Source organism: Felis catus, chromosome D4 (assembly GCF_018350175.1).
Source record: "Felis catus isolate Fca126 chromosome D4, F.catus_Fca126_mat1.0, whole genome shotgun sequence".
NCBI lineage: Eukaryota > Metazoa > Chordata > Mammalia > Carnivora > Felidae > Felis > Felis catus.
The window spans coordinates 85,615,910-85,630,397 of NC_058380.1; the positions used below are offsets into that span (position 1 = coordinate 85,615,910).

At 42.8% G+C, this 14,488-nt stretch overlaps 1 protein-coding gene across 17 annotated transcripts in view; it reads left to right on the forward strand.

Moving 5' to 3' along the window:
- The window catches only part of RALGPS1 (Ral GEF with PH domain and SH3 binding motif 1), a 277,984-nt gene that overhangs the window by 115,340 nt on the left and 148,156 nt on the right, over positions 1-14,488 (forward strand). For all 17 annotated transcript variants that reach the window (XM_045043214.1, XM_045043213.1, XM_045043217.1 and 14 more), the window contains one exon: positions 9,283-9,409. In XM_045043214.1, coding sequence (XP_044899149.1) covers positions 9,283-9,409 — 127 coding nt within the window. The remainder of the gene's footprint in view (positions 1-9,282; positions 9,410-14,488) is intronic.

Here is a 14,488-nt window from a genome sequence, read left to right on the forward strand (position 1 = left end):
GGTGTCTCTGGCCGCTCACACCACTGCTGCAGTGATTGCCCCAAAACATCTCCAGTGTCTTCGCTTTCCTGATGGCAGCCCGTTTTTAGCACTCCCCCACCCCTTGCTTGGTTGGGGGCTCTGCACCCAGCACTCCTCCAAAGCAGGAAGTTCTGATATAACCATTTTGATGCCCTTCTTTTTTTTTTTTTTTTTTTATAAATTTTTTTTTCAACGTTTATTTATTTTTGGGACAGAGAGAGACAGAGCATGAACAGGGGAGGGGCAGAGAGAGAGGGAGACACAGAATCGGAAACAGGCTCCAGGCTCTGAGCCATCAGCCCAGAGCCCGACGTGGGGCTCGAACTCACGGACCGCGAGATCGTGACCTGGCTGAAGTCGGACGCTTAACCGACTGTGCCACCCAGGCGCCTCTTGATGCCCTTCTTTTTAATCGGTCATTTGGACATTCACTCACCACCCCCAGTTTTATAAGAACGCATACTTTGTCAGCCAGTTTTCTTAATGTTTTATTTTTGAGAGAGAGCACGCGAGAGCACAAGTAGGGGAGGGGCAGAGAGAGGGGAGGACAGAGGATCCAAAGCAGGCTCTGTGCTGACAGCAGAGAGCCCGATGTGGGGCTCGAACTCATGAACTATGAGACCATGACCTGAGCCAAAGTCAATGCTTAACCGACTGAGCCAGCCAGGCGCGCCCCATGTTAGCCAATTTTTAACCATCATTTGGATTCCTGACCCTGGACTCCAGCGAACCCTGAGAGTGAGGGGAGATCCATGACAGGGATGAGAGGATTGGGATATCTTGACAGGTATTTTAGGGGGAAACTCACGTTTGGGAGTGTGGTGCTTGAAGAACGCTCACAGGTAGTGAGCATATTCCAGAGCACAGGGGACACGGTAGAGACATTTTGGCAACGACAGCAGATACCAAAACGTTTCATACCTACTTCACACCTACTTCCTGACCTCAGAAAACAAACCATAAACCTTTCAGCTGTGGCCAGTGGAGCATCTCCCCCCAGCAACATCGCGACTCCATGCCCCCAGTCACGTGCGGAAGAGACGCAAGAGTTGGCCAGAGGAATTTCCTGTTCGTATGCAGCCACAGTCAACTCATTCTTTCCCCTTTGATTAGTATTTGCCGTTCATGCTTAGCTGCTTGTGACTGGTCCCCTGTTTGCAAGTTGAGGTCAAGTATCAGAAGAGTAGTTTCGTGTGTCCATGGGGTCCCAATGGATACCACATCCAAACGTCAAAAACATACTTTGCCGAATGGCAAGCTGCCATCTCTCTACTACCTTTCCAATCTTTTTAAAAATTATTACTGATTTTTTTTTTATTTGAGTATAGTTGACACAAAATGTTACTTAGTTTCAGGCGGTACACCATAGTGTTTCAACAAGTTTGTATTATGCGACCATCTGTCACTGTACAATGCTGTTACAGTATCATTGACTGTATTCCTCATGCTGTGCCTTTTATTCCTGTGACTTTTTCATTCCATAACTGGAAGCCTGTATCTCCTACTCCTCTTCACCTCTTTTGCCCATCCCCCCACCCCTGCCCCTCTGGCAACCATTCATTTGTTCTCTGTATTTACAGGTTGGATTCAGCTTTTTGTTTCTTTGTTTATTCACTTGGTTTCTGAGTAAAATCATACGGTATTTGTCTTTCTCAGTCTGATTTATTTCACTTGGTATAACACCCTGTAGGTCCATCCATGTTCCCGCGTGATATTCCTTTGTATGTAAATACCTCATCCTCCTTATCCATTTATCTGTTGATGGATTTCTAGGTTGCTCCCATATTTTGGCTTTTGTGAATAATGCTGCGGTAGACATAGGAGACCTTTCCAGTCTTGTCCAAAGCAACAGTTGACCACTTGACACGTTTCTGCCAAACTACTGCTCTCTTGAGGATCCCTGTGTGTTTCTACCCCCAGGCCACTGTTCATGCTTTTTTTTTTTTTGGCCTCTGGAACCTCTCCAGCCCTGTCTCTACTGGTTGAAATTCTTAGAGATCCACTTCTAAGACTGCCTCTTCCTGAAGTTCCTCCTTTGCATGTTGGGAGTTTGTTCTCTGTAGAGCCCTCTCATAGAGTCTCTGACCCTTCCCGTTTTAGCTAGGCTTTTTCATTACTCCACCAGGTTGGACAAAGGGGGTGCACGTTCAATGCCTGACTCCTCACCCACCCACAGCAGCTCTGCAGCCTGGATGGGCCCTTGGCAAACTTCCATTTGGGGACCAATCTCGACCTTCTGGCTCTACTCTTGGGGCTTTGTGGGAAGGTCTGCCCGGTGTTGCCATGAGCAGAATTAAAAAGTATTAGCAAAATTATTGGAGACACATGATAAAAATTGTCCTCTATGATTATACATTATGTATGTATGCATGTGGTGTATGTATATATATATTTGTGCATGTAAACTGTGCATGTAACCGTGCATGTAAACCGTGAAAGGCTAATTTTTTAAGAGATAAACTCTTGACTCACATAGATAGAAAATGAATACTTGCCAATGATTTTATTTAACTCATTAATTGGTGACAGAACCAGGAAGATAGTGCCACCAGTAAGATATTATCAAAAGAGAATCCGGAGTACTACACTTTCATAGTTAGGTAAGGAATACCAAAGTAATTTTTTAAAGTTTATTTTATTTATTTTTGAGAGAGAAGGAGAATGACCACGCGTGAGCAGGGGAGGGGCAGAGAGAGAGAGAGAGAGAGAGACAGGGAGAGAGAATCCCAAGCAGGCTCTGTGCTGTCAGCATAGAGCCTGACATGGGGCTTGACCCCACAAACATGAGCCAAAATCAAGAGTTGGATGCTTAACTGACTGAGCCGCCCAGGCGCCCCCAAATAATTTTTAAATGGATACAAAATTAGTATTCCCAGGGTGATAATCAGTGACATTTCTCAAGACCTAATTCGTCTTTCTATGGACAGGAATTGTTGGCATGAGTATGTTTTCCACAAGTTAATTTCTATCTTTACAGAGTTTTCAGTGGCCTTAGTCAAAGACAAATCGGGGACAGACAGCTAGCCCAGGCACGTCCTAAATTCCAGAGTCACAAGTTTTCCCTTATGTTACTTACGCATCTCCATTGCTAATAGCCTCCGTTAGACACGTGACTTTGGAGCTTATTTTTCAGAAACTGATAGTTTGTATCGAAAGAGGTAAAAATTACTTCTCCTGAGTGTCCTCGTTTCACTCCTTACTCATTCCATACTCAGTCTGTTCAGTCCATCGGTCCATAGATTGTCCACGGCTCTAAAAATTCTTTCCATACCAGCAGTAGACACTGGAATCGAAGTAGAACTCTGAGCCAGTTTGAACATATTTGGAGCAACAGACTCTTTGTTGAAAAGCATTTCCACGTATCAAGAAATGTTATTTTCTCAAGGCAAGGCAACAAGATACCAGTGTCCTCATAAAGAGGATTTGGAGGGACTTTTTCTTTTTCCCTTCATGGAGACAGCTTCCGGATTTGAACAATTTACCAGAAGAGGGAGGTTTTCTTCATTAGTCAAATACAAGTGCCACGTGTAGGTTCCCAGGGTGTGATAAGGGAGATTTCCAAAAGCAATCTATTTCTTCAGGTATTTGACCAAGATTTGTGGTCTTCCTGGCTTTTGACCCTGTAGCTTATGAGTCCCATTTATCCCGTGCAGCTGACACTTTATTTAATATTAAATTCAGGGACTTGATTTTTACCTTGTAATTTTAGTATAGTTTGCATCTATGGTCACAGACCCTTTCTCAATCCTAATGTTGTATATTCTCTCATTTTTCCCTATTTGTAGAGGGTGTACCTGGGTTTAGTTATCATTTCTATAGGTCTGGTATTTAGTTTTGTTTTGTAACCTATCAATTCCTAATTTTATCTGTGAATCAATTTCCCTTACTCCCCCCGCCCCATTTACATAGCTTCTTGAGTTGAGTGTTTAATTCATTTATATTGTCACTTGCATAATTTGAAGAATTTAAAACCATGCATTTTCCTCTCAGTACAGTTTTGGCCTCATCACATAGCTTAACATATGGTGTTTCTCACTGTTTGTGGTTTGTTAATAGTCCATAATCCTGGCTTTTATTTTTTTTTTTCTTTGACCCAAGAGTTACGGGAGTTCTCAAATTTTCCCAAGGATTTGGATTTTTAAGTTATCATCGTTAGTGTTTCCATTCTCTTATTCAACAGATACGTAGGCAACATGCTTTCTGTGTTCGCAGCCATACCAGATGGTATGGGAATGGTGGCGTGAACACAACCAGCGTGGCTGCTGCCTTCATGGGACTCACTGTTTGCTGAGTGAGACACGTGTAATTGCGCAATGAATCCCAAGCATTATAAATATTGTGGGAGAAATCTGAGGGTGGCTCACGACTTCTCAGTTTTTCTAGAAGTGAAGTTGCCTGTTGTATTTAGTGAACTCTTATTTCCTTATCCCTTTTCCTGAGCACGAGTGCTTTCAGGATATGTTTGATTCAGGCAGGCAAGTACCTTATTTTCTTGTATGTTTTTTTTGATGGTTTCTTCCTGAGGCTTGCCATAAAGTCTGAAATCTCAAGGACCCTCAATTCGTCTGAGGTTTTTAGTTTATACTCTAGTTGTAGTAAAAGTTTAAAACATACATGAGTAAATGCTGTTATTTTTTTAATAAACCCTATATTTAAAAAATTCAAGTCTTAAAAGAATTTTTTCAGCATATTAAACACAAATTAATTTTAAAAAATCACTAAGTTGCAAAAGGCTTAGTGAAACAACTAGGACTCATTGCTCCTTCCATTCTTGATTCATTCCCCAGAGGCAATCACTTCTGGTTATTGAGTGGTTTCTTCTGGTAGTTTCTGTCACACTTCCACCAATGTACTTTTGCTACAGTTTCTTGATCCATTCACTTTACATAACGGTGACTTCTTTGTATGATGGATATTGGTTTAGTTTTATTGAACCACCTTCTCTCTTTCTTCAAAAACACTCATGTTGGGGCGCCTGGGTGGCGCAGTCGGTTAAGCGTCCGACTTCAGCCAGGTCACGATCTCGCGGTCCGTGAGTTCGAGCCCCGCGTTGGGCTCTGGGCTGATGGCTCAGAGCCTGGAGCCTGTTTCCGATTCTGTGTCTCCCTCTCTTTCTGCCCCTCCCCCGTTCATGCTCTGTCTCTCTCTGTCCCAAAAATAAATAAACGTTGAAAAAAAAAATTAAAACAAAAACAAAAACACTCATGTTACTATAGTTAAATTTCTTTTGTTAAAGGAGTATTGAGTGTTTTAGTTATTAAGAATGTGTAAATACAGTTCTTTGTATATTCAAGTAGTAAATTATGAATAACATGGCCTTCCTGGAATACCTTTTTGTTTCCCTGGAATTTCTAATTCCCTTAAAAAAAAATTCTTACTCTAACTACCATCTATCTTCCAGATAATATATACAATGCTATAATAATACAGTATTTAGTGTTATATAATTATGGTATAATATTATAGTATAGAATACGTATTATAATATATATAATAGTGAATATTTAAAGTTATATAACATGTATAATATCTGGTCGATAGCTGGTATATTTAGTAGACACATACACATATACATATATATAAACTATTATTATGCATACTTTACCATAATTTTATATAATACGGTGGACTCTTAAACAACATGGGTTTGAACTGCACGTGTCCACTTATACACAGATTTTTGTTTCAATAAATCCAGTACGATGTTTTTTATGTATTTTCTTTACGATTTTCTTAGCAACATTTTCCTTTCTCTAGCTTACTTTATAGTAGGAATACAGTATATAATACATATACAAAATATGTGTTAATTAACTATGTTGTCAGTCAACAATAGGATATGAGTAGTTAAGTTTTGGGGGAGTCAAAGTTATATGTGGGTTTTTTTTAAATTTCTTTTAATGTTTTATTTATTTTTGAGAGAGAGAGGCAGAGAGAGGGAGACACAGAATCTGAAGCAGGCTCCAGGCTCTGAGCTGTCAGCACAGAGACCAACGCAGGGCTCAAACTCAGGAACTGTGAGATCATGACCTGAGCCGAAGTCGGACACATTACCGATGGAGCCATCCAGGTGCCCCTATACGTGGATTTTTGACTATGTGGGTGGTCAGCTCCCTAACTCCTGCACTGTTTGAGATTCAACTACATACATGTGTATATATGCGCATATGTACACATATATATGTAAAATATAATTTTTAGATTATTTTATTATATATAACAAACATACATAATATTATCTTATATCACCAGACTTTTATATAATATACAGAATCTTAAAATTATTTTATTTATTTTAATTTTTTGTTATGTGTAATAAATAGATCTTTCTCCTCCCCAAACAAACATGCTGTCCTGTCCATTTTTCTGTTGAGCCTTCTTCTTCTCTGGAGACCTCTCTTCCAGGGCTGAGATAATCCGGACCAGTCATTCTTAAGGCTTAGCTGATCATCTGTCATCCCAGAACCTCCGTTTACTGCTCCTGGATGGGATCCGCTGTTTCTTGTATCCCATTATCTTCTTGTACTTGGTTTATTCCTTTATTTTGCTGGAGGAAGTTCTCGAGTAGTTTTCAAATACATGCATAGGAAATAGATGTTTGGAGTCTTCTGGAATCCTGTACAATACTATTCAGAAGTCTGATGCCATCTTGAATTTACTATGTAGGCACAGAGTGGAGCAGATGAGTGAAGTTAACCAGATCCAGCCCTTCTGTATGTGTATGTGAGTATGCATATGTGGGAGGGGGGGCAGTGAGGGTGTAGATGGGAAATATGTGTATAGAGACAAGGTTAACAGAGGGAAGTGTGACCTGGAGGAGCCTGGTTTTAAATTTCGGGAGCATGCACATGTGGCTGCCTTTGGTTGTCTCACTCTGCTAAAGGACCCCAGTTGTTGGTTTGAAGTGAATGTGCAGGGTGATTTTTAGGCACATCTCCCAGGCCTCTAACCTCATATTGGCATGGTCATATCCATTGCTCAAGGCACAGATGACAGTCTGTATCTTGCATAGAGTCACTTGACAGGCTAGGCGGGTAGACTGGACGTGGCAGGGGATGTGGGCAGTTCCCCAGCTGGGTCCAGAGAACCAGTGGTGTAAGCATTGAATGCCAGCACGGCTCAGCTGCAGTGTGTGAGGATAACAGGGATTTGTTTGACTGCTCGATGAACATGGGTGATTGCCAAAGCACTCAGTGAGGTTCTAGGTTGCATTAGTAAAGAAATGGCCTTCTGGCCAGTGGAGTAAGGAATCGGCTCAACTTTACAATGGGACAGTTCACAACTAAAGGATCTGTTCTGATCTGGGTATATATTGTTCTGTAGTGATTTCTCCTTCTTAAATGTTCATTTCAAATGCTCCTCTCCACACAGAGCTTTCCTTAACACTTCCCTTGCCCATTATTTATTATTTGTCTGGGTTCTTGGTCTCTATTTACTTAACACGTTGCACCCTCTCCTCTGTTGAATCGCGTTCCCCATAGATTCTCAGATAAGTCACTTCATCTTTGTGATGTTGAACCTGCTGGTTCTGGCTCCATCTTTGTCGTTGGGCTTTGTAAAGATCAGATGAGTTGTATATCATGGTGTTGTACAAAAAAGCAAATGGGAGAGAGTGTTGTTTCCTGTCCATTTGTTAATCTGATATTGAGTAGCAGCCTCGAATTCGCAAGCTGGTTAAGCAGCTGTTGTTCCTAGTATCTGTGTAGCATCTCTACCTTGATGTGTCCTGAATTTCTCAGTGGGGGAAAAAAAAAGCTTGCTATTTATTCTCCAGCTTCTTCAACACTGGGACCTTTTTTCCAGCTTATTCTTTTGCCTCTCTTCCCTAATGTCCTTAAGCTGTCACTGCTTAGCTGGGCTATTGTACGGCTGCATCCTCTGGGACTCTGGAGGCCAAGGATCAAGGAAGTGGGCGAAGCCTGCCCAGGGCAACTTGGGCTCTCTGACACATCAGTCATGGCCTGAGTCGGGGATTTGCAGACCCAGGTGCTGGGAACTGCGCTGTATTTGTGCAGTAACCCAAAGGGGTTACTTTGGTACAAGAGGCCTGCTTCCCCTGGTGCTAGACAGCTACTGTTCCACTTCTCCATGCTGCGTGACGGGGCAGCTCGACATTGCCCTTCTTAGTGTGATGGATATGGCTGGGCTGCCGGTCCATGTTCTTGCACAGACCATCGGGGTCTCAGAACCAAGCTGGACCAGAGATGCCCCATTTATACTCCTGAGCTCAGCCACTGATCTCCAATCCCGGAGGCCCTGGCTTCTGGAAGCCAAACTTGGGAGAGCTCCCAACATGTTCCCACAGCCACATGCTGTGCCAAAGCCAGTACTCTTTGAGTGACTGTCACCCTGAATCCTCCTGCGAAGCCAGGTCTCCCAGCCTAGACTCCTTTCCTCAAAGCCGTTTTAAGGAGCCTTATTGCCATTTTCTGGCCCTGAGTCTTAACCTGGGATTTGCAGGACAACTGCGATATGAGTCCTTAGTATCAAGTCTGGAAAACCAGGGGTTCAGATTTCTATTCCTTCCTTCTAAGAAGGCTCCTTACACACAATGACCATCCTTGGTCACCTGGTGACCAAACTTTACATACCAGAGATCTCAGTCATAAAGGATCTTTATGTCCCTGTGGCTACCTTCTCATCCTGTCTTTGCTAAGATGACTGCATATGGAAGAGGAGTTTGGCTTCTTTTGATTAAAATACTGTACCCAGTATAAATATAACACAACCATAAACTCCAGGGAATCAGGGATAGCCCGATTAGAGAGGCAGCCTGGCTGTGGGCACAGCATACGAGTGGACCACGTCAAATTTCCTGGGACCTTCAGCAGTGGTGACGATGTTGAGGAAGGAGCAGAAGGCTGTGGACCCAGGGGGAGACCTGATATAGCGGTGCAGTAACTCTAAGTGACTTTTTGTCTCTAATCTGCTTTACTTTGTGAGCTCCTTCTGTCATAGGGTCTGTGCACCCTTGGAGGCAGGTACTGTGCAGGGCACTCTGGCATCATTTAGAACAGTGGACTAGGTAGCTTTGGAGGATATCTTCCAAGTGTGAGATTTGGTGAAAAATGACAAAATTGAAGCCATGAAACTTCCCATCTCTGCACGCGACAGCTTCTTGAAATCTTCAGTGGTGTCCAGGGTTTGGCATACTGCAGAAGGACGTTTCCTTCAGTCTTTGTGCACAGTTATCCTTTTTCCTTAGCTTCTTCTGGTTTATTTCTCTTCTGTCTCAGACTCTCTATTTTCTTTCCACTCCAGCTTTTGAATCGAAAAGACAAGACAACCTTTGAGAAACTGGACTACCTGATGTCTAAAGAAGATAATTACAAGCGGACCCGGGAATATATCCGAAGCCTGAAGATGGTTCCAAGTATTCCCTATCTAGGTAGGAGTCTGAATTGGCTTTACTTTTTATTAAGAAATCTGTTCAGTGCCAAGTAAGATGTTTTTACAGTTTCTAGTTGATAAATTTCCGGAAGAAGTGTGGGCCGTGGATAAAGAGGTAATTGGTTAGCTCCTCAGATTGGAGCAGGGTGTTGATACTTCCCAAGGATGGGAACCTCGCTGAGAGCCTTGAAACAAGGGATATTCTGCTTCTTACATAAAGTAACCTGTGAATCACAAGCCTCCCCAGCCTCCAGCCCAGAAGGGTCATGAGACTTTCAGGTTCATCCACATTCTCTTGCACTAGGGGAGCTCAGGCCAAAACTCCTCTGTTCTGGTTTCTCTGGGCATTATTAACGTATTTTATAAGATTTGTATCAACAAAATTATAATGATTATGGATTTCTCTGATTAGAAAATGACAAATGCTCATTGTAAAGAATCAGGAGGAGAAGAAAATTAATATCATTTGTTATCCCATGTAGATGTGATCACTGTTTTCCATCATACGCTTTCATTTGTTTGGGTGCATATAAAAATCCATGTTTACAGTGAACATTTAATGTTATTACTTGCGTTTCTATATTGTGTCTCAGTCCTGTCGGATGGGTTTGTTGGGCTCGAATTTGCTTTCTGACATGGACATTTAGACTGCTCCTCCGTTTTTGTTATTAAAATGTTGCAGTGAACACCCTTGTTGCAAAAACCTCATATATAGTTATGATTATTCCCTTACAATAAATTCTTGTAAGTGCGATTATTGGGTCAAAATGTATGCAAAAATTTGCCTTTTTATGTATGTTTTCGAAACGCTCTCCATAGAGGCTGTGGCAACTTATACTTTCATGGCAAGGGGATAAAATTTTCTGTTTTCCCATATGCACAAATAATGTGTATTTTCACGTGCACGGGTTTTTTCTTTTCCTTTCTCAGTTTTTTATCTTTGCCAATTTGATAGGTAAAAAGTACTTTTTACAGTTTGGGTTTCATGGTTATGCTAATTTTCTGGAAAAAACCCCACTTCTATCTTTTTATAACCTAAAAATAGCATTATCAACAAGGAAATTTAAGATTTCATAGAATTGTCTCCCTAATATTTTCAGAGCTCTAGTGTAATTTTCTCGAGATACGTTTCTGACACCTTGTAAGTGTCTTCCATGATCATTGTTTTCTAATTCTTTTCAAGCCAAGTTGGGAAATTTAATTTTAGTAGAAAGTTGTCCACTTGACCCAAGTTTTCAAAATTATTTGCGTATTTTTTTCCTCATTTAATTTTCTTTGACCACATAGTTTTATGCAATATTCTCCTGTAACTTTGAGCCTTCGGTATACGAATGCTTGTATTTGCTTTGCATTCCTGACAGTTTGCATTTTTGTTTTCTCTTTCTTTTTTTAATTTGCTGTGCCAGAGGTATGTCTGTTGGTCTGTCCACAGAATTCGACTTTGTATGTATCGGCCACATTATCTTTCTGCTTCCTAGTTTACTATCTGCTGTCAGTCTAGGAGGTGATCTTTCTCTCCACATCTTAACAACTCTGAAGTTGGGATGCATCTTTCAAGTGACGGCAAACAAAGCATTGCAATATGGTTTATTGGTAAACGGTTATAATGACGTCCTAAATTTGATGAAATGTGGAATTTCTGCTTTAGTCTCTGATAGTTCATTTCTCCTGTTTTCCTTACGTTGTTTTGTTATTTCTTTTAACTACTTTGGTTGAATTCCTAGCTCATTTGTATAAATACCGTTCTCAGCACTTTAATTTGGAAGACAATTTTAAGGAAACAGTTAAGGAAAACAATTAAAATAGAAAACAGTTTGCTCTGATTGCTGTTACCTGCTTTGTTACAGGGTTCTCAGTGATATTTTTTTTTTTTAATTTTTTTTTTTCAACGTTTTTTAATTTATTTTTGGGACAGAGAGAGACAGAGCATGAACGGGGGAGGGGCAGAGAGAGAGGGAGACACAGAATCGGAAACAGGCTCCAGGCTCTGAGCGGTCAGCACAGAGCCTGACGCAGGGCTCGAACTCACAGACCGCGAGATCGTGACCTGGCTGAATTCGGACGCTTAACCGACTGCGCCACCCAGGCGCCCCAGTGATATTTTTTTTTTAAAAAATCTGTGATTATAGTTTCAGTTTTTCTTTTATCCAAGTATTAAAGTAGTGGTTTTTTAATTTTTAAGGGCTTGAGTTTTCTGTTTTTGTTTTCAAATGGCTTTATTGAGATGTAATTTATGTCCCACCCATTTAAAATGTGTGGGTCAGTGGTTTGTAGTCTATTTACAGAGTTGTGCGGCCATCAACACGATTTTGAAACATTTTCATCACCCTAAAGGGAAACCCTGCACTGTTAGTGGTCACCTCCTTTTCCTTCTGGCCAACTCTCTTCTGGCCTCACCCCCCCCAGCCCTTGGCAGCCATCAATCTACTTTCCGTCTCCACAGATTTGCTTATTCTGGACACTTCATAGAAATTTAATTGTACGGTATGTGGTCTTTTATGACTGGAGTTTTTCTCTTTAGTATCAGGTTTTCAAGGTTCATTCATGTTGGAGCACAATTGATGGTGTCTCATTCCTTCGTGTTGTCAAATGATATTCCACTGTATGGATATGCCACATTTTATTTTTTTTATCTGATGGGCATTTGAGTTGTTTCACTTTTGGGCCATCATGTATCGTACTGCTGTGAACAGCTTTGGATTTTAAAATCACAAGTCTTCCCTTTAATATTACTATTTTTTAAGATATTTTTGAGAGAGAGAATGTGCACGTGCACACAAGTCGAGGAGGGGCAGAGAGAGAGGGAGACAGGGTCCAAAGTGGGCTGTGTGCTAACAGCAGAGAGCACAATGCAGGGCTTGAACTTATGGAACCTTGACCTGAGCCGAAGTTGGATGCTTAACCGACTGAGCCACCCAGGCGCCCCACAAGTCTTCTCCCTAATTATTTTACATTGGTTTAGACTATGTGGTAGATATGCTTCCTAGGCTTTAAAAAATGTTTGATATTTGTCTTGTGGCTTAATATAAGATCGGTTTTTGTAAATCTTTCACGACTGCTAGAAAAGAAGGTGTAATCTCTCAAATTACTCCCATTATTACATTATATTATTTAAATTACTAATTTGTGAGAACTTGGTCTATCAAGGACAGAAATATATGTGGGACTCCCCTTGCATTTCTCATAGCTTCTGCCTTACGTTATTTAGTATATAGAAGTTTGTGACAGTTACAAATTCATGGTGAAGCGTCCCATACAAAGTGATCTTGATTCTGTTTGTTATTTGCTTTTACTTATTTGTCTGACATTAATTCTGTGAAATCTGTTTTATTTTTTAGTTGCGTTCATTTTATAAACCTGTGACCGTATTTTGGGTGTGAATATCTTAGATTGCTTTGTTCTAGGTGTGTTCCTTGAGAACTGCACTTAGTTGGACCCAGGATGAGAGACCTTGCCTTTCACTCACTGACATTTGTTTAGTCTTCATGCCATATTATTGAATTGAACATCATTCCCTGCTTTCTCATTCTTTCCTTGCTCTCCTCTTACGGCTTACTGTAAACCACAGTGTCTTTCCACTTGACTTGCCAGTCACTATCTCAGAGGGAGGAGGGTGTGTGGATATGCGCAGCTCACAAACCTGTCGCCGCTTTGCCCGAGGCTGATCAACGGAGGGATGAAATCGATAGTCTGAGGGTGAGGGTTGTCTAGCGCAGGCCCACTGGTTCAACTAGCAGAGATGCTCCTGGATTGTTAGGGACGGCTTCTTGTCTACTCCGGAGAGTGGTCATGGGAGCTGCTGCTTACTGTCTGCTGTCTGTGTGTCTGGCACTCTGCTAGGCGTTTTGCTGATGGCCTGATCTCGGTGAACACTCGCAATGGCCCCGTGAATAAGCAGTCACTGAGAGGTCGCCTAGGGTCGCATAACTAGAGAGTGGCAGAGCCAGGACTTGGCCCCCGTGGTCTGGCCGTAAGCCCTGGGCTGTGACACTGCCCTCTCCTGACTCCCCACGTCCACTGCCCAGGTCATTGTTTTCCTGCTCTACCCTTACAGTTGCCACATGTGTGTCCTCTGCTATTTATGACTTGTGGGTGGCCTCCATCAGACACCGTATGAAGTAGGATGAATTATCTTGAATCTTTCTTGCGGCACTCTCTGTTCTTGCGGCACTCACCGCGGTCCTGTCTTGGGCTTCTGAGGGCAAACCGCACCGATACCGTCTCCCCTTTCTGATCCCCTGTCCTTTATAATCAGACTGAGCGTATGAGTCACCTCCTCGGGCCACTGGCCAGAGGTCCCTCGTGTGCCACCCGATGACTCTTGTCAGGCTGCAGGACGGGTCCGCCCTTGCGGTGGACACACTGCCTGTGTCGGCCCTCAGTTTCTGGAGCCGCGGCCCTCCTTGTCCTGCATGGCCTCATCTCGGCTGCCTCTTGTGGAGTGAGGTGAGTGCCTCTCTGGAGAGAGGCCTTGGTGCTGCACCACCCTCCTGCCTCTGCCCCTGAGAGCCCAGCCTCTGCCTCGCTCCTGCCCTTCCTGCCTGACGGCCGCTTCCCTCTCCCCACAGCCAGTCGGGCTGCATTTCTCTTGCTCGATCAGAATGACGCCTGACATGCATCCGAGCGAGAGGGAGAGACCAGGAGGCGACACCAATGTGCTTTCTGTTCTCGGGGTGGCACGCGCGGGTTTACCACAGGGACACCACGGTTCCGTTAAAGAGAATGAAGCAAGATTCCCCTTCTGAGGCTCAGTGGGCTCGTCGCCCTAAGGGCAGTCGGGCCCTACCTGCCCATCTGGTCACCGGGGACAGACCCTGCCCACAGCCAGGTTGTGGTTTCAGTGCTCGTCCCTCTTGGAAACCCAACCTGTCCCGGGGCTGGATTTGTTTATCGAAGGAGGAATAGTTACATAATTCCTGGAAAGTACAATATAGGAAAAAATGTCTGAAACCATTTCTTTTTCCCTTGGCAAAGTCCTCACTGTAGGTCTTTCCCTTGGGGGGAGGGAGTTATTCTCTGGGACGGACTTCAGGTCAGCCCCGGATATTTCCTGCTGCTTTGTTGCCTCCATTGCTGG